Genomic DNA, 26,997 nt, shown 5'->3' with positions numbered 1-26,997 from the left:
AGCAATACTCTTATTGGCTACCCATCTATTTTGCCCCTAGGGATGCCATGATCCATCAACCATCTCCAAATCTCTCTGCAGGTAACCCTCAGATCTGGCCATTTCTTATGATAATTGTGTCCACTTGTCTCCTGACAGTGAAGCATTGCCACTGGGCCCCTATTCTGCCATCCCCATTGTTACCAGTGAGCCCACTTCTGGAACACCCTCTGGCCTACAGGGATACTACTGAGTTTTCAGTGATGCTGGTGACTCCTCACCAAAGCATTCTTTATCACTTTGGCCAGTGTGTCCACTGTGACTTCCTGGGGTCTCCTTTAAGAAAACATAAATACTTTATTATTTGTTGCAATAATTTTTTTATTGCAACAAATATTATTTGTTGTTTCATGGAATAGGAAATCAGGCGTTCTATCTGCTAATTACAGGGTTTTCCCCCTGGTGCACACTAAAATAAGTAACTATTAATATAAAATTTTCCATCCATCTACCACCTGAAACTGCCCTGCAGACACACATGAACCTTTGGATCCCAGTTGTGCTGAGCACCTTGTGACCTGAAGTGGTCATGTCAGTCACCCTCAAGTCTCTCTCATGTACTCCTCAATGGATTTGAGCACAGATCTGCCCTTGACTAGCTTTAGAATGATGGGAGGTCCTTAAGCCCATCTATCTCTCAGCTTCTTTACCCTTTAATTTAAAGGAATTATGGAAAGAGTATCTGTTCCTTCTTAATTCTCAGAAATATGACACACATTCAGCTGAAAAGTAAACACAGAAACCTTTTAATCCTTTGCAAGGCAAATTTCCTGGATAATTCCATGAGTTTTTATAATCATAGAGACAATTTTATCCTTACTTATTCATTACCAAAAATAAAGACTATGGTTATAATGGATTCTCCATAGATGCAAACAATCTCATCTATTTTGACACCAAAAAAAGGCAGAAAGACAAAATACAAATTCCAAAGACAAGGATGAAAACAATATGATTTTCAAAGTTTTTTATTTGTTTTGGTTTAATTTATTGTTTGTTTTTGTTTGTTTGTCTCACTGTTTGTATGTTTATCTTGCAAGAGCCTATAGATGTGAGGGAACATATCTGCAGGCTAATTTTAAACAACATGAGAGAGGTACTAAGTACTAAATAAAACAAAATAAAAAATGTCTTTTTTATTTTAAAAAATAAAACTTTTAGTTTACTTATTAAACTAGGAAGAATATTCCTGAAACATGTGAGTTAAATCGGTCTGCAAAGCATTCATAAATGGAGAATATGTATCTCCTCTAACAAATATTTTAAACATTGTGTTCACTACCAAAAGAGCTAATCAGGGTAGGGAAATTGTGAAGTCACAATCCCCCGCGCAGACTAAATACAAGTTACTTTTTAACTTGAAGTCAGAAAAGTAAAATCTGTAAAAGTAAAAATATTGCCATTGTTCTCAGCAGTCTACTGACAAATACGACAAGCTCTCAAAGTCTTTTCAACAAAATGAACCCTGATTTCGTGGCAAGCTCCTTGCTTAGGTGGCAATTAACTTTTTTTTTTTTTTTTTTTTTTGCGGTACGCGGGCCTCTCACTGCCGTGGCCTCTCCCGTTGCGGAGCACAGGCTCCGGACGCGCAGGCTCAGCGGCCATGGCTCACAGGTCCAGCCGCTCCACGGTATGTGGGATCTTCCCGGACCGGGGCACAAACCCGTGTCCCCTGCATTGGCAGGTGGACTCTCAACCACTGCGCCACGAGGGAAGCCCGGCAATTAACTTTTGAAACTGGGCTGCTCAATCTGTGGATAGACGCAAACTGTATTGACAGAATTGCTCCACTTTGAAAATCATTTTCAGGATGGAAGCAAGTCCAGCAATGACCTTCTTCAATGCAACACTGCCTGAAGAGTTGCTACTGCTGCTGCTGGTGCCTCGCAGGGCTAAGCCCCAGGCTGGCAGGGCGAGCACTGAACCCAGTGCACTGTGACCACGGGCTCTCCGTGCCCACTCTGGGTCCTGGAGCTGAGGCCACGCTGCATGAGAGATCCCTGGGCAGGTGCAACTCTCAGTCAACAAGCTGGAAACAGGTTAAAGAGAAGAGAAGACAGTAAAGGTCAAATAGATGCTATCCCAGATCAAATATCAAGGGCTTGTGGACTAGAGCTGGACAATATGTAAAAATGAGGTAACCAGATATCAATAACGTTGAGAATTCAAGATGCTTGTACCACAGCTGAAGACACAGCTTTTCACATGGAGCTGCAGGAAGTTCTGCTTGGGAGCATTCTATTTAGGATTCACTTCTGAGCGGCACTCCTAGATAGTCCTCTTATTTGGTACATCTAAACTTCTGAATAATCTCAAAATGATGCCTCCAACACCTCCAAGGTTCTGCAGGTGCTTCCAAATCAAAGGAAGGTCTTGTCACGCCTGGTATTATTTTGGTGTTAGCCTATATTATATAACAATTATTTAAAAATTGGTAATCCATATTTGGGCTCAATGATAGCTCTATTAATCTTATTTTATTAACTAGAACATCCTATTCTCCCAATAGGATTAGTGGCTAGAGCTTATTGTACAACCAAAACCAAAATGGGGGCAATGGGTTCTTGGAATCTAATCACCCATGATGAAACATCCCACTGACCCACTCTCTGATGCAAGATCACCAGGGCGTTTCAACGCAGCCTCAACTTTCATATAGTCAAGTCCTCATGATGAGCAGATATCCAAACGCTTAGACTTTTGTAGGACTCAGAATCCTTTTTCTCTTAGCTAGCCTCTTCTTGCCCATTTTCTTTTACACGCATCTGTCCAACTTTGGTAGGCTGTTGAGTTCCAGTAAGAGAAATCCCATTCTGCCTCGTAGCCTCTCCCTTAGGGACTTGGAAAGGGAAGGTAGTGCAGTCCTTTCTGGCCATCTGCCTGGCACGGGACCCCAGGCTTCTTGGGGTACGTCTGACTGGCAACTTTAAAGAATTCTTCCGCAGCATCGAGTGCAATGAGACGGTCCTGCCAAAAAATTAAAAATACAAATGTTGTCAAGATGGGAACCAAGCCATGTTCGTGGGAAAACCAATCTAAAAACTACAATATCCATCCTAGAAATAATGATGAGTGAGTAAAACATTTATTAAATTTTTCCCAACAAATTGAGAGACACTCCTTAGCCCTTACTTACATTATCCAAGAAACATTCCACTGCTCTTAGTGTCCTTTCAAATCATATTTCAATCTTAGGTTATACACACAATATTTCTCACATCTCTTTGACCTAGAAATGGTTCAAAAAGCTGACTGCACAGCTAAATTGGCTGAAAAATACAGACAGATTCTTGAGCCACAATGCAAGTCTCAGCCGGTCTAAGTGCAATCCAGAAACCTGAATTTTTAAAGCCCTCCAAGTGATTATGATGTGCTGGCCACTGGGTACCAATGCATAAGATGCCGGAATCGTCTGCCATACCTCATACCATGGTGGAGCTGGTGGTGTGAGAATGCTGAGAATATGGACTAATAGAGAAGCAAAACTTTAGAGCAAAATCAGAGCAGGTGGAGAAAGACATCCACTTACCACAACAAAGAGATATCTCTCCGAAAGCTCCCAACCGGTTGGGAAAATATTGGTCTCTTCAGCCAGTCTCAACAATATCTCCCGAGCCTCCCTTGTGTTTCTAGAATCACTGATGGTGCTGAGTTTTGTCACTGACAACAAAGAGTCTACTTCCTTTTGAAAACCTAAGGTAAAGAGATTGAACCCTCACGTTAATTAGTCACAAGGAAATGATGGTCCTGCAGGAGATTAAGGGACCCAACAGTGGATTAGAAATATGAGAAAACTGAAGCCCAAGGCACCACTGCCTGTGCTGCTTCCCAGCACAGTGAGGTTGGTGGGGTCCTTAATTAAAATTCCCTTGCGATTTCTTCTTACCAGATTTTCTTTGTTAACTTTTTCCTCCGAGTTAAGCCTCGGATACTCATCCACTGACTGCCTGCTGCCCCTTTTCTTGGTTTGGAAACCCTTCTCCCACTCCCCACTCTTCACCTCCTCCCCTGTTTCCTGAATTCCTACTTCCCCTGATACCTGCACAATGGTCACCTTCAGGCCCTACTTCTCCAAGCCCAGATTGCCTTCCCCGGGGCAATATGGCTGACTGGTTAAATTACTTACTGCAAAGGTCTAAAAGACTCATAGATTTACCCTTCCTGGGATAACTTACATCATAAGGAGGAGACTATGAAGTCAGGACAATACTGGGTGAGTAAAGAGGGAGAGTTCCACCCCACCCCATCATATCCCAACTAGAGCAACAGCGGCTAGCAACTTGGTACCCCACTTTTGAAAGGTTATGATGCCAAGGTGTCATGTTCTCTTTCAAAGCAGAAGGACTGAGGACTTCAAAATTGATAAATTCATTATTCTAAAACATGAAAACAAGCTTACTTTGTAATGTGAGGACCATGTTTATTGTATCACAACCCTGGAAGATTTAAGAAAAATCAATACCCAATATCTACTCTAATACCACAGGTATTTTGCTGTCTCTCTTACAAATAATATTTCTCCCCATCTGCCTTACCTTATAAAGCTATGATTAACTGGCCAATCACTCCCACATAATGCAATCAATGTACAATGCCAAAAAAGTCAATGGTGGTGCCCATATGATTCCACTGCCCTATGCTACTTGATACTGAGGACAGATGGAGTAACACACGGCAAAATATGTCCTCAAGACAGGGTCTGGTGATAACAGAAACATCAGATGTTTATCTGAGGATACAGGGAGGACGGGATTGGGAAAATAATTAGTACACAGTAGCCTTAATCAGTCAGTTACTGACATTCCTTTCATAAAAACCATGCTGGAGAAAGTGAAGAGGAATGCTCACAACTGGATATTTCTACCATTTCATAATCACTTTCAGACTCACCTAAATCTTCTAAAATGCGTTTCCATCTATTTCTCACTTCCCTTCGAATCTGTCGCAGGGTGTAGATATCGTAGTTGAGTTTTTGCCACTCCTGTAGGAAAATAAAAATTCAGTTTTATTTTTACATTTTGGCCTAAATCCCTAATTCCCAAAGTTAAGCTGTTTAAGCCTGTGGTTCTCCTCTTCACTAATCTTCAAAACAAATCCCAAAAGAACAGAAGGAGATGGGAAGATGACATCAACAGGAATACATCAGCTCCGTGTCTGGAGAATCTGCTGTATACCAGGTGATATGACACATTACATAAATTATCCTAATTAAACTCTTCACCTTACCTATTCTTTCAACTTCAGTGATAACACCTGTAAAGTAGGGATAACAAGAGTGAACATTCCATTTAAGACAGTTATAAAGATAAAAGGTATAAAAAAACCTTTATATATAAAATACCTGCACACAGTGAGCACCTAATAAAATCTATGTATTACTGAAGCCATTTTATAGATAATGAAACTGAAGCCAAGAAAGGTTAACTGGTTAATCCAGTATCATCCAGCTAACGGGTATCAGAATTGGTGTTTGAATTCAGATCTTACTCCAAAGTTCATGAGAAAAATGACACACAGAGATTTCCCTGGCGGGCCGGTGGTTTAAAAATGGTCCATATCAAAAAAAAAAAAAATCTTTAAAAAAAAAAAAAAGAAAAATGACACACAAAGAATTTGTGTCTTTCTTTGTTATCAGAATAAAGCAGACCTGAAGTAGATCCCAAGTTTCTTGACTTCCAGCCAGTTTCTTTCACCGTATCTCAGCATTGTTCTCATTCATTAATGTTCCCATTATAGGATGAATCTTTCAAGCATTCAGCAGAACTATTAAAAGATTATCATTCTGAAAACTTCAATCTTATGAGTAGTAGGTCCCCAAACAGAACTTGAACCTTTCAGGAGCATCAGAATCTTTACTGAGCTAGGCATTTGTTTTAAATGCCATGGAAATTTGTTTTCAAGGAGACTTCTCTATCGAGAAGGGTCATTTTATAGAGTATACCTTTTCCTCTTGGCAAGAGCATTAACCACACAAGTATCCTAACGCACAGCTTAAAAGAACATCATTCTAAATGCTCAATTCTGACTCCACTAACCGGAAATGTTTCAATGATGCCATTATTTCCCTACCAAGCTCCTTTTAAGGCTTGCCTCGCTCATCCCTAATCAACTGTCATGACTGGTTAAGAGAAATCAATTTAGCTGCCATTCCCAAACATTTATAGATACCACTTTGAGAAAGAAAAGCTAGCAAAATAAAGCGCGTTTTGTTATGATTGCATTTTAGATCTTGGATCTGAAGATACAAAGGCATCAAAAAGTCATGGATTTCACAAGACTATAATTCAAAAAGATACACGCACCCCTCTGTTCATAGCAGCACTATACACAATAGCCAAGACGTGGAAACAACATAAACGTCCATCAGCAGATGACTGGATAAAGAGGATGTGGTACATATATACAATGGAATACTCCTCAGCCATAAAAAGAATGAAATAATGCCATTTGCAGCAACATGGATGGACCTAGAGATTATCACACTAAGTGAAGTAAGTCAGAAAGACAAATACCATATGATATCACTTATATGTGGAATCTAAAATATGACACAAATGAACCTATCTATGAAGCAGAAACAGACTCACAGACAGAGAACAGACTTGTGATTACCAAGGGGGAGGGGAGAAGGGGGAGGGAAGGATTGGGAGTTTGGGATTAGCAAATGCAAACTATTACATATAGAATGGATAAACAACAAGGTCCTACTGTAGAGCACAGGGAACTACATTCAATACCCTGTGATAAACCAAAATGGTAAAGAATATGAAAAAGAATGTATATATATGTATAAATGAATCACTTTGCTGTACAGCAGAAATTAACACAACATTGTTAATCAACTATACCTCAATAAAATGAATTTTTTATAACAAGGTCATGGATTTCAGCAATTTTCTAGAAATCAGGAAGTGGTGAATCTGAGTACTCTTTCCTGGTCCTCTGTTTTTGACCAAAGGTGTGTATACACATGTGTTTGCATAAGTGTGCAGTGGCTGGGGTCAGGGATGAAGCCTGTGACACTGGAAGGCAACGCTGACTGCGTCATCTCAGAAATATGCAATCCTGACCTCATCTTCAGCACCATGTTAAAGCACTCCTATCTAATGCCCCGCAGACTGTGTAAGTATTCAATACAGTATTGCCATTTTCATTGGATGGGTCATTCAGTATATACAGCATTTTGGAAAAGAGGATGGGTGTCAGAGCCAGACTTCCCAGGTTTGAATCCCAGCTCCATTATTTATTAACAGCCTAACTTCGGGCAAGTTCATAACCTCACTGTGTGTCAGTGGCCTCATCTGTAATATGGAGATAGTAACACTACCTACCTCTCAGGCTTATTGTGAGGACCAAATGCTTTCATGCAAGCCCTGAAAATGGAGTTTGGTGCACATTCTCCTCCAAAGCAGTGTAGGCACAGTTAAGAAACAGTCTTCCAAGACTCAGGATGATTTCTATTATGAGGATTGAGGACACTATACATGACATTAGGCAGTACCTCATTTGTGAGGACGTCCAGAAGAAAATTTTCTCTGCTCTTGACATTAGGTAGGATTTCACTTTTCCTAAAAAATGTTTCACTGTTCTGAACATTGTGAATTTTATAACTGATCAGTTTCCACACTTACCTGAAAATGTCGAGTCCTTTCATGGAAAACATATAGGATTTTGAAAGCATTTTTGAATTATCAAAATTTGTACTACTTTTTATATCTTTATGTTTTTTCTCTTTTCTCATCTTCTTCTAGTTTGTGCCCTCATTGTATTTTCATGTACGTTACCATAAGTCCTTTTTGATTAAAAAAAAAGACTATAGGGCTTCCCTGGTGGCGCAGTGGTTCGGAGTCCACCTGCCGATGCAGGGGACGCGGGTTCGTGCGCCGGTCCCGGAAGATCCCACGTGCCGCGGAGCGGCTGGGCCCGTGAGTCATGGCCACTGAGCCTGCGCGTCCGGAGCCTGTGCTCCGCAACGGGAGAGGCCACAACAGTGAGGCCCGCATACCGCAAAAAAAAAAAAAAAAAAAAAAAAAAGACTATAAATAAACAAAAGATTACACAGAGCAGCACTGTGCTTATTCTCAATGAAATTGACCCTCCTGGCTGGACTAAATGAAAAGTGACCAGGCTTCGACTCACACTTGATTAGAGACCCACACAGTCAATCCACAGATGAGATGCTTTACATATTCACACAACCTTAAATGATGTAACATACCACTAGGTGGCTTCATTAACTTGCGATTAAAGGTCTCTCCTATTTTTCTTTTAGCTCCTTAGGCTGATGCCTCAGAACTTCTGTCCTGAAGGAAGTGTAGCCAAATCTCTATTTTTCAGAGACCCATTCATCACTGGGTAATCCAGGCTTCAGACTTTTTTTTTAATCTTTCTTGTCTTGCTGTCCATCAGTTATTTTGCTATTCCTAAACACTAACACGGAATGTTATACAAATCCATTCTGTTTCAGTGTCTGTTCCTCTGATAAACTGTTAGATGGTGAAGCAACGATGTAACATTTTAAAATCCGCTAAGGATGGATCCACACACGATGCACGTGATAAGTACCTGTTAGGATTAACAGAACGAAACGCTGCATTTCATAAATCCATATTATAACTGTCTTCTTTTGACAGAATAGTCATGGATTGGATAATCATATATGAAAGTATTTGAAAGTTCTGTGCAAAATTTAAAGCTCTAAAACCAGAAGAAGCTTGGGCAGAGCTTTAACTAAGTACTGGCTTTTGAAAAAAGAAATAAGAGGGGAATTTGAACTCCTCTTTAACATACGATCCCAAAGGACAGAATCTAAATGTAGCAAATGAGAAACGGTGATGAACAAAATCTTACCCACAACTAAAGAAACTCATTTATTCCCTGGTATTAGAGAAAAGCAAGTCTTATGATGTCCTTCTACATTTTAAAAATTGTACCAATTTTCTTTAGACAAACAATTTGAAAATAACAAGTTAAATATTCTTCACAAGTGACTTGATGCTCAAATCTATTAGACATCAGAAGTTAAGCTCTTATTTTAAAAAAATCTTTGTTTGCTCGTAATTTCTGAAGTAATACATTGTGGTCTTTGTGATGCTGCGGCCCGAAACTTTTAACAATGAATACATTAGCAGAGGTGTAATAAAAGAAATCATGCAGATTTAATTTCATAAGGTACCTGGGAACCAAGTCAAACTGAAAAAATGTGATTGAAAACAAGTAACTGAAGATGCTTAGCTTAATTTTTGAGGTTTTTTCTCCTCCCTAGTTGTTGGCCAAATCAGATCAGGGTTGCTAGATAAGAAGGATGAGGCCAAACATGAAAGGAGAACAAAGCTCAACCTCCTGCCACCATCAGGAGCTCGGTCTCCTGCAGCTTTCCATCCCATGAGCTTGCCTTGACCTTGAGTCGGGATCATTTTCTCACGCATAAAATTAAAACATTTTATTCATACCTACACTGTGTTAGTGTGAGGTTGTGGAAACATAGCACAATCAAAAAGTACTCTTACTTCTTGTTAAAAAGGTGATTTATACATTTAAAGAAATGTACGCTAACAATAGGTGACATATATATATTATTTGTTATATTCATATTTATGGTTTATTAGTGAAAGCACACAGATTAAATTCAGTAAAGCCAAAAGGCACATAGAGTGGAGTCCAGGAGAGACCCAGGAACAGGCTTCCAGTTGTCTCTCCCATGGAGTCATATAGACGGTACTTAGTTTTCCTAGCAATGATGTGTAACAATAGGTGACATATATTTTAAAATCATCTTATACTCTTAGGAACAACTTCAAGAGATTAATTTATTTTTAATTATAAAAATAATATAATCACATAGAAATAAAAATTCAAAGAGAACAGAGGGTATAAAATGAAAACTAAAAGTTTACTTTCTCATTCTCTATTTTTGCCTTATTTTAGAAGTAGTTACTTCTGAACATTTTTTTTCTTCCTCCTCCCCTCCCTCTCTCTTCTTCTTCCTCCTTCTCCTTTCTTTTCTTCTTCTCTGGTAGCTACTTCCATAACTCCTCCAAATATTAGGTTTACACTTCCAATCTCGTATGCATTGACTTTAAAATTTCTTTGTGCTCTCTGCTATGGACAAAGAGAGCTATTTAGCTCTTCTCTCTCTCTCTCTCTCTCTCTCATTGCAAGGGAGACAGGACAAGTGGGGACACAGATTCTCATTAGTCTTTGGACAAATCACGATCTATCCCCTGGGGCTGGTACACTGTGGCCCCAAACAAAATCTGGGTTCTAGTAGCAAAAAAGAAAGATGTGGTACAGACACTGGGGCAACTGATCTGTCTGCCACGAGCAGACATTTGACGTTTGCTTCTCCAAGATATATTTTCCCCTTCTCTCATCAGTCTGTCAAGTTTACCCCAATTTTCCTTTAGAGAACAGTTATATTCTCAGCTCTAAGACTGGACACTGATTGGCTTAAGCTAATCAACTCAACCTTGCAACATATTAGAACCAACAGGGAATATTTTAAAATACCAATGCATGGGATCCACCTCCCAGAGCAATGAAATCAGAATCCTTTGAAGGGGTGCCAGGCTTGAAATCCAATAACTTAAGCCAATCAGCATATCCTATTGGCTCAGGTATGGGCACAGTACCCAGTTCAAGCCAAGGAGAGGCAACAAAATCCATGGGGCTTCTGGGATGATAGGGAGTGGTGTTCTCTCCTCCCCTGGAGGATGGGGTGTGAGGGTACAAAACCGAGAAACGGTCCCATCACTTGTACTACACTGAGAAGAGCCAGCTTAAAGAAAAATCAACATTCAGAAGAGGACAAAGACGAAAGTATCACATAGAGGTAGAGCCTAAGGCCATCCTGGGCCTCAGGATCAAACTTCATCTGAAGTCAGTCCTGTTTCTGGAACTCTGTTACCTAAGCTAATTCCATTCTGGTTTAGACAACTGGAGTTCTCTTTCTGGTCCTTACGTCTGAAAGATTCACGTTATAAAGCCCACTCATTGAGTACATACACAAAAAGGTAATTATAAATAGAGCACAAAATATTAATCTCATATTTTCCCACCTCTAACCCCTGGGGAAAAATGTTCAGCATATCGAGCTGTTTAGCTGGGAATGGATATGGCTTACAGAGAATGCAGTATTAATGGCTCTACCTAGGGTTCAACCTTTCCGTCCCAGGAGTGACTTAGGCAATGACACAGATATAACAGCAGTCCTTTTCTGCATCCAGGGATTGCTTTATGGTGCCTCCCCTGAATTCTGTCCACCAGAGCAGAGCTTCTCAACTCTCACAAGACTGTTGCTATAACAGGGGAAAGGAGATGGCGTATACCTCATTGGCTAATATCTTCCAAAAATCCGGAGGAGAAGGGTCTAACTATCATTTGCTTAACCACTCAACTTCCTTAATTGCAAAGACATGTTGAACACTTTTGGCTGGATATAATGATCTATTCAAAGTTAACTTTTGATTCATAATAACTTTCAGCCAAAATCTATTCACCACCCGGAACCCAAGCATTAAGATGATCATGTCTTTTGTCTTTCTTGGATAGTGAAAAGCCATCTTCAGAGGAAGATGCTCATATCCAGGCTTAAATCTGCTTCATCTGCTTTATTTCATACCCTCAAACCAGATCATCACAAACTTAAGTTTAAGGAACGGTCCTTATTATATTTGATCTGCATAAAAACCCAGCCAAGAAGGTCTTTCCCAAATTTTACATGAAGTGAGGTAACTTTCCCTACGTTCAACTGCCAGTAGCAGCCAAGTCAGAATTCAAATCTAAGTACATCTAATTCCAAGACCCATATACCCTTAATAAAAGGAAATAAAAGCGTAACTACTTATTGTTGCTTCCCTGACCCAGCTTCTTTTTCCTTATGCATTTATTGTTTGTTTATTTAAGTTAGGTAATACAGTCATATGATTCACAATTCAAAATGCACTACAGACTGTCCCTCAGCCACCAGTGTCCTCTCCACAAGTAATAAATGTTACCAATTTCTCCGGTACCCTTCCATTTTTTCTCATAAATGGTAGCAAACTATACCCTGCACTTTTCACTTAATAATATATTTTAGCAATCATTCTGTACCAGAATATAAGGTTCCAGATACTTCTTTAACTTGACGTTTTGACCGTCTGGTATAGACAGAAACAAAATTACAATAAACATATATACTTGTTTTATAGAAAATGGTCTCCTAAAAAAATTACAATATTTTCCTAAATGTGCCTCAAAAGTAGAAAATGCCTTAAGACATTTTACTTCCTAGTTATTCTTTCTAACATCACTATCAAAAAGTACCAAGTAGGGACTTCCTTGGCAGCCCGGTGGTTAAGACTCTATATTTCCACTGCAGGGGGCACGGGTTCGATCCCTGGTTGGGGAACTAAGATCCTGCATGCCATGTGGCACAGCCAAAAAAAAAAAAAGTACCAAGTACCCACATGTATCATACACTGTATACATCCCTTTGGGAATTCCCACTTCAACTCAACACTGACATTAAAAGAAGACTCCATACAATTGTGGCTATAATAACACTGTATTGCAAAAATTAAACATCGAAATCAGGGAACTGCAAAATGAAGAGTAACCAAATACTTTTACTTGAAAGTGATAGCTTTTTGGTAAAATGAATTCTTTGAACATTGTAACTGTTATCTCTTCCCTTTCAACTTTCACTAATTCATATCGTCTTATGCTACTCTCTATTTAAAATGAAGAGAGAGTCTCCAAAAGATAGAAAAATCATATTGACTTCTTCTCCCATTTTGCTTTCTGCTTTCCATTCTGCCTACAGCTTTCTTTCATTTTGTAGGTAGTGGGAAATTTCAGATAAGTAAGAGAAAGACATGTACTACATGGGAGGGTGGGAGGTATATCTGGATTTTAACAGGCCCCTAACAGGTTCTCTCATGTTTGCTTTTCACAGAGAAATGTGAAATGGATAACGCAGGCTCGGGTAGTTTTGCAGCTATTGAAGAGTACTCAAAACTGTTGATGTCAGCCTGGAGGAAGGTTTTTAATAATGCAGGAAAGGGCTCGGGGTTTCCGTTTCAGGGCCTAGTCATTTTTATCAGTGACTTCATGAGGTCAAAGGTCACAAAAGTAGCAGCGATAACTAACCCACAGAATGTGAGAATCAAGGTTTGAAACATATAACAAATAAGGCCTAGGACATTAAAAACTGTAGGTCGAAATTTATTAGCAGCAGTTCGTGTGGAAGACACATCCTTGCATCTGGTCCTTTGGCTATGTTGACATTTTTCAACCTAAGAATCGGATGTATTTTTATTTGCTCCTAATAACAAGAACTAATAACTTTATTTATTCCTTAGTCTGCTAAGCCTTGTTAGTGTTAGTAGAGCCACAGAAAGAAGATCAATGTTGGAAGGAACACTCTAACCAGAATGAAGGTTTTGCAAGATGATGAGCTCTCCATCACTGAGGCTGTAAGCTATAATTTCTACACTTTGGTAGAAATGTATAATTTATATTTCATAACTTCTAGAAATTTATAAATTGTATTTTATACTATATAACTTATAACTTCTAGAAATATAATTTCTATAGGCTCTTTCAACATAATATATTCTTTCTGTGTCACCTGGAAAAATCCAAAAAGGATCTGAAAGAATTTACAACAAAAGAGAGAGAGACAGAGAGCACAACAGACAGACAGACAGATAGATAATATTTACAGAGGACTTACTACTTCCCAGATACTGCTCTAAGCTCTTTATATGTATTTACTTAGTTAATTCTCATAATATGACGTTACTCCATGAGATGAATATGATTAGAACATCTGAAGAACAAGGGAACTGAGGCTCAGGGAGGTGAAGTGCTTGCTCAGGTGTGCACTCCAGTAAGTGAGGAGCTGGGATTTCAGACCCAGGCAGTCTGGTTGTAGGGCCAACACTGTCCACACTGCTCCTTCAAACTGGAAGGGAGGGGGTGTGTGCGCAAGGTAGGAAGCGAGGGAAGGACGAAAGAGCAGATACTTAGAACAGAGACCGACCTGAAGGAGGAACTAAGAAAACACCATTGAAATCCTTGAAGCAAAACAAACTTTTCTAGAAGCGAAGTATTCCCAGGCTCTAGCCAAGACTGCAGCCAGGTCCAGGAACGTCCTTCCCCACGGCTGACTCCCTGGGACGTTGTGCTCCGGTCCTTCCTTTGGGGACTTCGGTTCTGCTTCCCCTCCTCGGAACGGGTGGAAGGACCTCAGCCACCTCCCACTTTCCCCACCCCCCCTCCACAGGCCCTCCGGTCCACCTGGCTCCAAGTCATCTCCGAGGAGTGAGACAAAGGCAAAACCACTCCCTTCGAGATGCGGACAGGGTGGGCAGCTCACTGCCAAGGTCTGAGATTATGAAGACAAAGTTGAAAAGGTGAATGTTTGGAACCGGGCTGTGCTTGTCTGCAACAGAGGGAGCTGTGAAACTGCTCATACTTTTCTGAAACGAAGCTTCAGGCTTCAGGACTGGGGAAAACCCTGGGTTTCTTAGACTCACCTACCTACTGGGTGTTTCCTCTGCTCCCTCCCTTGATGCCTCATTTCAGAAGGAGACCCCTGGAAAAGTCCCCGGAGAGCTGGCGGCCCTCTCCTCCCAGGCTTACAAGATGACAGGGTCACAAGACGCCTAATTCAGAAACCCAGCCAAGGTCCCGACGGCCGATGGGCTCAGGTGACCAGCTGCAGTTTCCCTGGCTCACGTGACGGGCTTCCACCTTCCAGAGTTAAGCAGCTGGCACCTTTGAACAAACACCCGAAAGCTTGAACCTCAGATGCCGAAGCCAAGAAAAAGAATTCTGCAAGAAACTAGCTCCCCCTTCCTGAGAGGACAGCTGGTTTCACTGACGCACTAGCCAGGATGCCCTTCCCTTTACCCCGAGGCTTCCTCAAATGCCGCGTCGTTCTCCACCCTCCCTTCTTTGCCACGTGGCTTCAAAGGGAGCTTCCATAGCTGTTCTCACTTCCTCCTCAGCTCCTTACTCACCAGTCCCTGGCAATCGGCCTTTCAGATCTGCAACCCATGGCAAGTGTCAGAGTACTGTCCCCACCTTCTCAGCTCAGTAGTGACTGAACAGGGACGTCCTTTCCTAAAGCACTGAACGCTGATGGCCTCCCCTTCTTCCCGTGCCTCCCCAGGCTTCTGCGGGAGAGGTGAAAAGGAATGAGCATCTACTCAGTACCCCTCAGGACACTTAGTGGGGTGGACGTTAATCCCACCACACTGGGGAGGAAAGGTCTGGTGCTTCCCTGGAGTCAGCCAGCAGGAGGTCTGAGATTCCCCGTTGCCTCCAAGACGCCTCTTCCAGCTTATCTCCCTCACCCTTCTTCTTCCCTTTGCAGGATCCTCTTCTTCCTCTGCCTCTTCTTTTCATAAAGTCCTTTCCCAAGGCTCTGTCTTGGACCTTCTCATCTCCACCTGCCTGGATAATTTCCCCTAACTCCCTAGCTTCTGTTGTCACTACTTCCCTGCCGGTGACTCCCAAGTCTCCTTCTGTTGCCCTGACCCCAAGCCTCAGCTCCAGGTCTCCAATGCACCCCTTCTGCCGGACACCTCCACACGTGGATGGGAGGCTGACCAGGCCACTCGACAGAGCCCAATCTGACTCCCCACTGGCCTCCACCAAGCCAGTGCCCGCCCTCTGACACTCCCGACGTGGTCATCTGCTACTCACTCCCCTTCCATCCCACCTTCCACATCCAAATCCGTCACCGCATCCTGCTGCTTTGGCCTCTGTCACAAGATTCCCGTCTTTTCTCTCCCCACTGCCGCAGGCTTCATCGGACTGAACGGCTCCAATAAAGGTCCCTCTGCTTCCAGAAGCTAACTCCTCCAGTCTCCTCCCAACCAGCTATCTTCCCAAAGGTCAGACTGGGTCATTTCCCTCTCGGAGAACTCCAGTGGTGCCCCACCACTTACTGAAAATTTCAATCCTGGACAGGACCCTCCATCTTGACCCTGTGTGCCTCTGACCACGTTCACTCCCGCCCGTGTTTCACTGCCGTCTCTTACTCACGCTTCCAGGCTCAGCTCAAATGCAACCACCTTGAGAAGCCTTCGCCTTTCTTACTAGTTGAAAGTAACTGTCGCTTCTTTTGAAATTCCTCGGCCCCTTTATGGGAACTGCTGTGGAGTTATTTACTGTCGAGATAGTTATATAGGCATTTGTAACGTCTCTTTTACTGCTAGACTGTGGGCTCCATGGATACAAGAACCTGGATTCCTCCACGTTGTATATAGTCCTCTGTACACAGCCGGCGTCCCGATGGGTTGGCTGAACGCAAGTGAATATGACAATTCACAGAAAGGCCACCTTCTGCTGGTGACTGAGTGCCTGCTTTGAATCTAGAAAGCAGCACTACATTTTATCAGGAAAAGCCACGTGGCTTCTAATCCATGTGTATTCTGAACAAGGCAGATTTATATAATCAAGATATTTTGATCCCCATATTTTTGGGAAACAATAAATTCAAGAACGATGAAATAAAACAAAATCATCCATTCACCTCTCCTGCTCTGTGCTGATCAAGCATCTGATATTTGAAAAGTACTTTTCACAGGTCTCTTTAAATAATAGCAGATATGGAGGCTGCATTGCGAGGCAGGCACCATCCCGGGCCCTCTACATGTGTCCTTCCTTTCATTAGAAAATCCGACGAGATGGGTTTATGGATCCCTTTCTAGAGACATGTTAAGTGAGACCCCAGGAGGCTAAACAACTCAGCTGCAACCTCACCGCTATTAAGTGGGGAACCTAAAATTTAAACTCAAGTCTGTCTGACTCCATAACCTGTGCTCCTCCCAGCAGCCTAAGCTGCACCAATTAGGCCCAAATTTAGCCCATTCCATTGTCCTTCCCTGTCACCAATGTGGAAACTGGGACACAAAGAAAGAAATGGAACACAACGTGCAGGGACTTTCATTCCAAAAGCAGCTCTCGCACAGCCACTTGGGTCCAAAGGACGGACAGGCCCACCCTGCTCTCCAGCTGCCCCTGGCCACACACCAGTCACTGCCCAGCAACCAGATCCCAGTGCGAGGGGCCGGCGGGGAAGGGAGGAGAGAGGAGATCGTGCAGAGGAAGCTCAGAGCTGGTCTGGACAGTGTCAAGGCCACCCACCCCGGAGAGGCATCCTCTGTCTGGACTAGAAAAGCCCATTCTCTCCATCCTCCACGCATGGTGTATGAGCAGGGAAGGTGGGATGGTATCTCACTGCTCCTACACAGCCGCTCCACTCATTCACCTTCTGCTCTCACCTCGGCCCAAATGGCACAGATCAGATGACAGAAAGAGAAACTCGGCGTATTAGAGGATAAATCACAGACCAGACGAACCTTGCAGGAGGAAGTAGTAGGGACTGGAGGCCAAGGAGAAGCCAGTGCCTGGGGGTCTGCAACTTGGTCCTCGGGGGCTCCAGAATTTGGAGGACCCTCCAACTGCTCTCAACATGGCTTGGCCTTATTGAGACAGGAGGTTAGGGGACAGGGCACGATCTTTAAAAGAATGACATAGCTGTTGAGGAGACAACACAAACTGGTTAGCATCTACTAGGCCCAAGATGGTGGAAGATTCCACTTCCAGTAGACCTGGAGCCTCATCATATGCTCATTGTAATACGTCGGAATATGCTAAGTGACACACCCACCGGCACCATGACAGTTCTGAGGTGGACCATAAAAGGCCAAAGAGCGGGTGGTGGCCCAATTCCTGGAAATCTCCACCCCTTCTCCAAAATAGTTGGAATAATCCACCCACTTGTTAGCCTGTGAAATTACCCAGCCCATAAAAACTAACCACCCCCCGACACCCCGGGGCCTCTAGCCTTCTGAGACGGCTCATGCTCTGTCTATGGAGCGTGTATCTCCCTAAATAAACCCGCTTTCCCACTTAGTTCTCGGGGCAGAGCTCTCTTGCCTGCTCGCGTGTATCCTTCACGAGCGTCCTCTATCACGAGCGTCCTCTATCAATAAATCCACTTCTTGCCTGTCACTCTGCCTCTTGCTGAATTCCTTCTCTGCTGAGACATAAAGAGCCTGAGCCCCATTGAGTCCTGTGACCAGGTGTGTGGTTTCAGCTGGGAGATTGTGGGTTCGAGTCCCCGCCTAAACCAGAGATTGTGGGTTCAAGTCCCATACAAAGGAGTGCGGTTAGAAGATTGTGGGTTTGAGTCCCAACTGAGATGTAATTGGGCTCGAGTCCCAATCTGAGGTGTGTAGTTTCATTATTGCTTCTGCCTGGACATGTCACTACTCTGGAACACGCGCACTACAAAAGGCCCGTCTGTTGGTAACTAGGGCCTACGGAAAGGAGCATTTTCAGTTGGGAAGGTCAAACTCTGCTGTGGTTCTCTCTCCCAGCCTTCTCAGACCCACCAATCCAGTGAGAGAAGAACAAGCCTGTGGCTTACATGTTTGCATCTGGGTCTCCTCCTTATTGACCTTCCAGAGCTATTCACTTGCCTTTTCTCTGAAGCCCAGGGAAAGCTGGGCCTTAGTGGGGTGAGCCTGCTTCACTGACCACTAGGCTCTGAGAACCCCACCCCAGATGCTCTAATACTTAAAAGATAATAAAGTGAAACCTGACTAAAGTCTAGCGGTTTGGGCAGTTTGACTCAACATACCATGCAGAGCCTCAAACCCCAAATATCATCCTGCAGGTCCTGCTTGAGGCACCTCGGAAAGGCACATCCTCCCCTGGTTGCTACTGCAGTCCCACTGCCTTTTGTGAGCTCCTGTGTTATGACCTAGAACCAGAGCTAGAAGTTTGACCTAGAACAACTCAAATGTAAATACCAAGTAATGCTTTTCCGACTCTCCCTGCTTATTTTTATTCCACAGCTCCGCTGGAGTTCTGGAAACAGCCTGTTTTGCAGCCAGAGGCCCCTGACCTAATTCTTATCTGGTTTTAACCAGATTAAAGCCAAGGGATAGCTCGCAGCTCCGGCTGGGAACTGTGCCAGCAAAGCCACGGAATGGGGCTGTTAAGCAAAGAGATTTCAAGTCAGTTTTGCCGAATTTGGGGGGTTCCAGCCCACGTACGGCTTTAGCGATGGGAGAAGAGCCAAACTCAGGATGTGATTTGGCTAACGCCGCCAGTGGGAAGAACTGGGCCTTGATGTTTTCCTGTGATATCGTTATTCCTAATCAACTCGCTGGAACCCATTCCCAATTCTGCTGCTCAGGCCACTGCAGGCAAGAGAGACAATTAGTTGCTGTCACCAAAGGCAAAGGATAATAAGATTAAATTCCTGTTCATGGAGAGGAAAGGGGGACTTGAATTTCTGGCAAGATAGAAACAGCCAATTATTTTAAGCATGTACCGTCAAGGAAGGCTGCTTCTTCAAAGTATGGAGGGCAAGTTTGGACATAACAATGGACTGTCTGAATGCAGAGTCTAGAGGACATCTCAAAGGTCTGTCTACCTCTCAGCATCCAGCCCTGGGCTGTGCAATACGGCAGCCGCTGGCCACACATGGCAAGTCAGCAGCTCAAGTGTGGCTCGTCCAAACCGAAAAGTGCTGTACAAATGTCAATACACACTGTGGCAAAGTTTGCAAACGGATGCCTCTTTACCCAGACCTACTAGAAAACACTCTTGCGTGTGTCCTTAAGGACTACAGGTTCTTTCCAGGTGACAGTGAAGCGGGGAGGAGTCACTGCTCCTATTATAGGTAGTGTGTCTTTCACTGTCTAAAATGCTTTCGTACCCATAATCTCATTGAACTGATAGCTACACCAAGATAAATGTATTACTTTTAAAAGACCTCCAAGACAACAGAAAAATATATAATTTGACAAAATAAAAACCTGAAACTTTTAGTCATGAAGAAAAAATAATAATAAAAAGGCAAGCAAAATACTGGAAAAAATGTTTGATACAAATACAGCAAGGGGTGAATACAGAAAGAAAAATCATATTAAAGAACAGAACCCGTCAAGAGATAATTCACAAAAGGATCAGTTAAGAAATAATATCCACCCTTCAAGAATTCTCAGTGAATATTACTCAGCCATAAAAAGGAACAAAACTGAGTTATCTGTAGTGAGGTGGATGGACCTAGAGACTGTCATACAGAGTGAAGTAAGTCAGAAAGAGAAAAACAAATATCGTACACTAACACATATATATGGAATCTAAAAAAAAAAAAAGTCATATAGAACCTAGGGGCAAGATGGGAATAAAGACACAGACCTACTAGAGAATGGACTTGAGGATACAGGGAGGGGGAAGGGTAAGCTGGGACAAAGTGAGAGAATGGCATGGACATATATACACTACCAAACGTAAGGTAGATAGCTAGTGGGAAGCAGCCGCATAGCACAGGGAGATCAGCTCAGTGCTTTGTGACCACCTAGAGGGGTGGGATAGGGAGGGTGGGAGGGAGGGAGATGCAAGAGGGAAGAGATATGGGGACATATGTATATGTATAACTGATTCACTTTGTTATAAAGCAGAAACTAACACACCATTGTAAAGCAATTATACTCCAATAAAGATGTTAAAAAAAATTCTCAGTGAAACAATGAATATTTTCTTGTTGTCCAGCCAAATTATCTATTAAAAATAAAAGAAAATGAGAACGTCCAGTGCTGGGAAGGGTGTGGTGAAAGGGGCTCTTTTGTATTAAGACTGAGAGTTACAAAATTGGTGTTACTTTTTTTCCTCAAGGATAGTGAAAACTATTTGGCGGTATGTATCAGAATATATAAAAATGGGTAAAATCTTTAATCCATGAATTCCAGTTCTAAGAATCTATCCTAAGGAAATAATCTCAAGTGCAAAAGAGTGAATGCAAATAACGTGCTTTAAAGCACTGATTATAAACACAAAAGGTGACGAAAAAAGACTTAAATGATATATTAGTGATCAGCATTAAAGCAGACTATATATATTTATTACAGCATATATTTTTTGAAATAGTGTGTATATTCACAATGATATATATACACATAATATACACATATACATACACATAATATATATAATATATAATAGTGTATATACATAATATATGTATAGTATACATATGTATATATATTTCATCTCAAAAAAAAAGCAGAAGAAAAATTCAATGAAACAGTATAATAGGGGCTTCCCTGGTGGTGCAGTGGTTGAGAGTCCGCCTGCCGATGCAGGGGACACGGGTTCGTGCCCCGGTCCGGGAAGATCCCACATGCCGCGGAGCGGCTGGGCCCGTGAGCCATGGCCGCTGAGCCTGCGCGTCCGGAGCCTGTGCTCCTCAACGGGAGAGGCCACAACAGTGAGAGGCCCGCGTACCGCAAAAACAAAACAAAACAAACCAAAAAAACAGTATAATAGTGGTTTTTTTTCTCCTATACTTTCCAAATTTTCCACAATGGTCATATACTTCTTTTATCAGAATAGAAACTTTAAAATCCCCAAGAAGGATTATTTTTAAGGGCTTCCTTTGTTAACGTGACCGAGTATCTAATTACCTCAATAACAGAAAACTCTAGTTATGGCTATTATTGTAAATTGAATTTATTTTTAAAAGTATTTACTGTGTTCTGGATGGCAATGCACAGACCTTAGCTCATCTGATTTCAATGAATTCTGTTAAACTGAAAAGCCTGTCAATAAATCTGCCCAGTTCCTGTGTATGTCGCAATATTTAGCCGCAAACACTGCTGCTTCTGTGAGGCATGTACTCTGTATTCAGGAGCTCTGCCAGCTTCACAGAGGAGGAGGACCCGGGAGACAGAGCAAGGACAAGACGATGACCAGGAAGGGGGTGTGATGCCCTCGATACTCAGCAGAGACACAGGAGAGAGGAAGGGAGGAAAGAAAGTAGGAAGTTATCATTCGCTTTTAAAACTAACAACCCCCCAAATCTGAAAGTTTCCTATTTTTTTAACCAAAATACTTCTCATTATAGTGATAATGCTTTTGGTAATTACCCTTCCTCCATACTTTATCACCAGGGAAACAAATTATAGTTGTTCTTCCTCTATTCGAAAGCTGTCAAGCCGTTTATTTCTGCCTGACCCCGACCGGTCCTTTTCACCTTCACCCCCCTAGTAGGAAGGACTTAAACAGCTGACCTGTGGTCCATTTACTGACTCTGTGCATGTGTGTCTGTGTGTGTTGGGGGGTAGGGGTGGATAAGCCCCCCCACCACAAAAAAAAGGAAAGAAGGCAGGTGACCCTATCTAATTTCTTTATCAAGTGAACCTCCAGGTAACTAGACTAACGATATTTGCTAGGAAGAAGCCTTGACTACAGAATGCCCTTAGCAGGATGTCTCTGCCCAAAGGAGGACGTGGACTCAAGACACCCAGCATCTTTGGGGTAGAGACCCTGGAGAATGCCACATATTCGACAAAATAATGAGAAGTATACAACAGAGCTCGTTCATAATTTGAATGCTTTGCGCTGTGTGAGGTAACCCAGTGGAACTGATTGAGACTCATCTAGTATTCTGAGTCAGAGGAGCAGGCCCTGCGGGGACAGGGGCCCTAGGGAGACATTCTCAGGTCCCAGACCTCTCTCTGCTTCTCCTGAGCCTCTTGGTCGTCTGTGTCTTTGACAGTATTAGTAAAGCTTGATACTGGGTATAATCTGTGACCCATGTGCATCCGATTTGACAGTCTGTGTTCTGCTCACTCCACCTCTCCCCCATCACTTGATTCCTACTTTCTAATTTTTCGATATTTTCATTGTCTACTCCAGACCTTCTCTAAACTATCTCTATCCTTTTTAAGACATGTACCTGGAAACTAAACCACTTCCCTAATCACTCCAAGCACATCTCCAGCATATTATACCCCTATGACAGAGTCACACTGACCCTTTCAAAAGAGGCACAAGGGACTTCCCTGGTGGCGCAGTGGTTAAGAATCCGCCTGCCACTGCAGGGGACACAGGTTTGAGCTCTGGTCCGAGAAGATCCCACATGCCACGGAGCAAGTAAGCCCGTGTGCCACAACTACTGAGCCTGCGCTCTAGAGCCCGTGAGCCACAACTACTGAGCTCACGTGCTGCAACTCCTGAAGCCCGCGCGCCTAGAGCCCGTGCTCCACAACAAAGGTAGCCCCCGCTCGCCGCAACTAAAGAAAGCCTGTGAGCAGCAACAAAGACCCAGCACAGCCAAAAGGCACAAAATGCTTACTCTCTCTGTCACCTGCCAATGACAATAGGGTTCCTGTAATAGTTGGAAGTTATTATTTAGATTCAAGCCTTGTAAAACATTTTCCTTACAATTTCAGCATCTCATTTGCTGTCCACGTTTTACTCCCCTACAATCTTCAGTGGAGCCCCCAGATTCCACCTCCCCCACTCAAGTGTTTGGAGGTTACCCTGACAAAGCCTCAAGCATGACGTAATGCCGCGGCCTCAAGGCAAAATAATTGCTTAAGTGGAAGCAGTCCTGTAATTGCCTGGAAACTCACTGATTAACACATGGGTTATAATTACCCCAGTCTTTACTGGCTGTTACAGACACATGGATGACCCTTTGCCGAGCCCATTAGGAAGCTGCCTCATGAATCCTACATTCAGCAGCCATTTCCAGTTTTCAAGACCTTTCCCCTGTCAGTCATCCGCCTTTATCCTTATCAACATGGCAGGCTTTAATTAATTCCAACAAAGCCCCTAAAACAATTCCTCTGCATTTAAAATCCCCGAATGGGAAGGGAAAACAGTGCTGTGGCACCAGTCCATGGTACAGTTAACAACCTTAGAAACTGCAGTTATTTTTTAAAATTTTGACTAATCTCACATGATACATAATTGTATAGGCATTTTTCAAAAGAAAAGAATCATCAGTAATTGAAAGATGTTTTGCACCCCGTAAATGAAAAGGCTAGAAGAGTCTCTCCGTTTCCAAAGAGGATGTCTTCTTCCAGAGTATCATGAAGCAGTGGCTATGGGTTCCCCCCCTTAAGGGGGTTGGTTGTGTAGCCTTGTTGTATGAAAAATTAAATTCACACAAGCATTTGAGCCAAGTCTACTGTGTGCCAAACCAAAGGCAAAGCATGGCCTCAAGCCAGATACTAAATATTTTAGGGTTTACAAGACATAAGGTCTCTGTCACAACTACTCAACTTTGTCACTTGTAGTACCAAAGCATCCAGAAAATACACATAAACAAGGGGGCGTGTCTGTGTTCCAATAAACCTGGATTTGGCCCCTGGGTCACAGCTTGTCTAGACTGTGGAGGAAAATGTGGGGTGGAGGAATCAAAGCCACCTGATTTACTCTCAGATATGCCCCCATCCCCATTCCCATATTGAGTGCATCTCACTCAAAGGGCGTGAATGAGGTCTGGATCCTTAAAATGCAGACACCCAGGACTACAGCACAATGTTTCTTGGGTTAAAAGCCACATTACTGCTCCATAGTTCACAAGCCTTTAAGTACAGAGACTTTTAAGACCATGTCCTTCACATCTCCCTCTGGCCTGGTTGAGAAAACAGGCCCAGAGAAGCTGCGTGACCTGCCGAAGGTCACACAACACATTAGTGGGAAAGTTAGGAGACAGTAGTAGAGCTGGGTCTGAACCCCAGGAATCCTTTCTGCTGTGCCCCATTCCTCCTTGGACTCTATGAAATAAGCATCTGCTTTTGTGTTGAATACCCACTGCCAGAGCTCCAGGTAACAGAGTAAAGAAGATGAGCTTTCAAACTTGTTTCTGTGGGAGAGTCATTTTTCCAAATGATACCTCACACAGAACCCCACCATAAAAGATATGTGAAAAGGAACGGTGCCCCTCTCTCTCTGCCAGACCCCACTCAAAGCTTCTGAGGCAACTTGAAGGGATAAGGATCAAGGAAACCAAGTAGTTCAAATGGGATTTGATTTATCATCTACTCTCTTCTCAGCACCTCTGGTTTATAGCGTTCTCCCTTACAGCCCTGCCCAAATGCCCAGGGCCCACCACTGCAGTGCCCCCCTCTCCCAACCTCCCCCTCCATAGCCTGTAACTGAAACGTATTAAACCTGGAACTCATTCCTCAAAAAAACGAATTTGTGCTGACCTATTTATGACTGGGAAATTAATTTTTTGCTAAGACATAACTGATCTATCTCTGATAAGAATAATGTATTATTGCTACCAGATATCAAATTTGAGTTTTAAAGGGGCCTTTAGTAGGTCAACACAGTGTTTCTGAAATTATGTTGGGTGGCTTTTCCAAAGATGCCTGGGGGACGTCCTGAGATGGGGAATCTAGGTTCTTGCCTTTACTTAGACCAAGGCAGCTTTAATTTGATCAGTTTTCTGGTAGATTTCATTCGGGGTGGGGTCAGGGTTCCAAAAATAACAGAAAAAAGTTTAAAAAGCACACACATGCACCAAAGCACGGACCCAGGTCAAGCTCTCAGTCATGATGCCAACATGAAAGCTATTTTAAGGGTGTCAAGAATTGTGAAGCATACAAGATTTGACTAACAAGCTAATACGGTCTGGTCTCCTGTCACAGTTTCATGGGTGCTGGCAAAAGACATGAGACTCCAGGGTCAGAGACAAAGGACTTGGCAATAGCAGATCAGCATTCTTTTTTTTTTTTTTTTTTAATTTACATTTTGGCTGCGTTGGGTCTTCGTTGCTGCGTGCAGGCTTTCTCTAGCTGTGGCAAGCAGGGGCTACTCTTCGTTGTGGTGCTCAGGCTTCTCATTGCAGTGGCTTCTCTTGTTCCGGAGCACGGGCTCTAGGCACGCAGGCTTCACTAGTTGTGGCGCACAGGCTCAGTAGTTGTGGCTCTGGGCTCTAGAGCACAGACTCAGTAGTTGTGATGCATGGACTTAGTTGCTCCACGGCATGTGGGATCTTCCCAGACCAGGGCTCGAACCCGTGTCCCCTGCATTGGCAGGCGGATTCTTAACCACTATACCACCAGGGAAGTCCCCAGATCAGCATTCTTCATGCCAGATCCCACACAGTAATGGGAAGAGGGCCAAATGATGCCTGCACGTACATCATTTGCACGTGGAACCCTAAACTCAGGGGACCTGACCTTTTAAAATGGGATAGGCCTGCCTGCCTTTTGCTACAGAGGGAGAACTAGCTATACATGCTAAGGCTGCTCACTGTAAAAACACCCTTGAAAAGACAGTCCAGACAAAGGGCAGACAGTGCCTCTGCCCACAATGCACGCAGAGACCAAGAGACCCCTGGAGACGTATCTCCCAACAGGGAGCGGGAGGCATGGTGTAAGGCCAGGCCTGCTCAGGACTCCCAGGGAATGTGAGCTGCCCAGATCACAAGTAACCGGGCCAGAGGAGAACAGATCTTGCAAAGGGACAAATAAGCATTTTCTACTTGATTAGTTCAAAAGAACTCCCCACCCCTCTTAGAACAAACTCCAAAACCCTCACTGTGCCTACCGGGCCTTCGTGGTCTGGTCCTTGCCAGTTTGCTCAGGGTCACACAGCACAGCTGCTTCCGTTGCTCTCTCTGCGGCAGACACACGGGCCTCCTTGCTGTCCCTGACACATACCACGCTCATTCCTGCCTCAGAGCCTCCACACTTGCTGTTTCCTCTGCTTGGGATGCCCTTCATAAGGCTTATTTCCCACCTCATTCAGGTCTCTGCTCCCCAGCCCAAAGTCACTTTCTGTCCCTTCATATTATCTTATTTTTCTTCAAAGTGCTTATCACAGCCAAAATACGTATCTTCGGCATAAGGATTACCCCAAAATACGTATCTTCGGCATAAGGATTATTTTGAGCTAAAGGCAATCAAAACCCAGCAGATTCAGGAAAAGCTCTTTACCTCCCCCTCAACTGCCTAAATTTATATTGGAAAGGGGGCCTGTATCCATAATCATTTTTTATCTGGGAAACTTATCTGCATAACAGGGAAACTTGTTTTTCAAACATCTCCTCTGCCTTCCCATGAATGGCTTTCCTCCCCTTGGTACCCCTGGACGCCTACCCCTCTTCTTAGCTCAGGATGTTACAGAAGCCTCAATTAT

The 26,997-nt window shown here is 43.2% G+C and overlaps 1 protein-coding gene across 2 annotated transcripts in view; it reads right to left on the bottom strand.

The window, feature by feature from the left end:
* Window positions 1-796: 796 nt before the first annotated feature.
* MREG (melanoregulin) overlaps window positions 797-26,997 on the bottom strand; it is a gene marked incomplete at its 5' end in the record, with an annotated part of 65,898 nt that continues 39,697 nt past the window's right edge. For both annotated transcript variants that reach the window (XM_082658651.1, XM_082658652.1), the window contains 3 exons: window positions 797-3,006; window positions 3,569-3,732; window positions 4,930-5,020. In XM_082658651.1, coding sequence (XP_082514777.1) covers window positions 2,872-3,006; window positions 3,569-3,732; window positions 4,930-5,020 — 390 coding nt within the window. In that variant the 3' untranslated portion in view covers window positions 797-2,871. The remainder of the gene's footprint in view (window positions 3,007-3,568; window positions 3,733-4,929; window positions 5,021-26,997) is intronic.

This window comes from Grampus griseus (assembly GCF_964374135.1).
Source record: "Grampus griseus genome assembly, chromosome: 7".
Lineage (NCBI taxonomy): Eukaryota > Metazoa > Chordata > Mammalia > Artiodactyla > Delphinidae > Grampus > Grampus griseus.
This window is presented reverse-complemented; position numbering and strand designations above follow the sequence as displayed.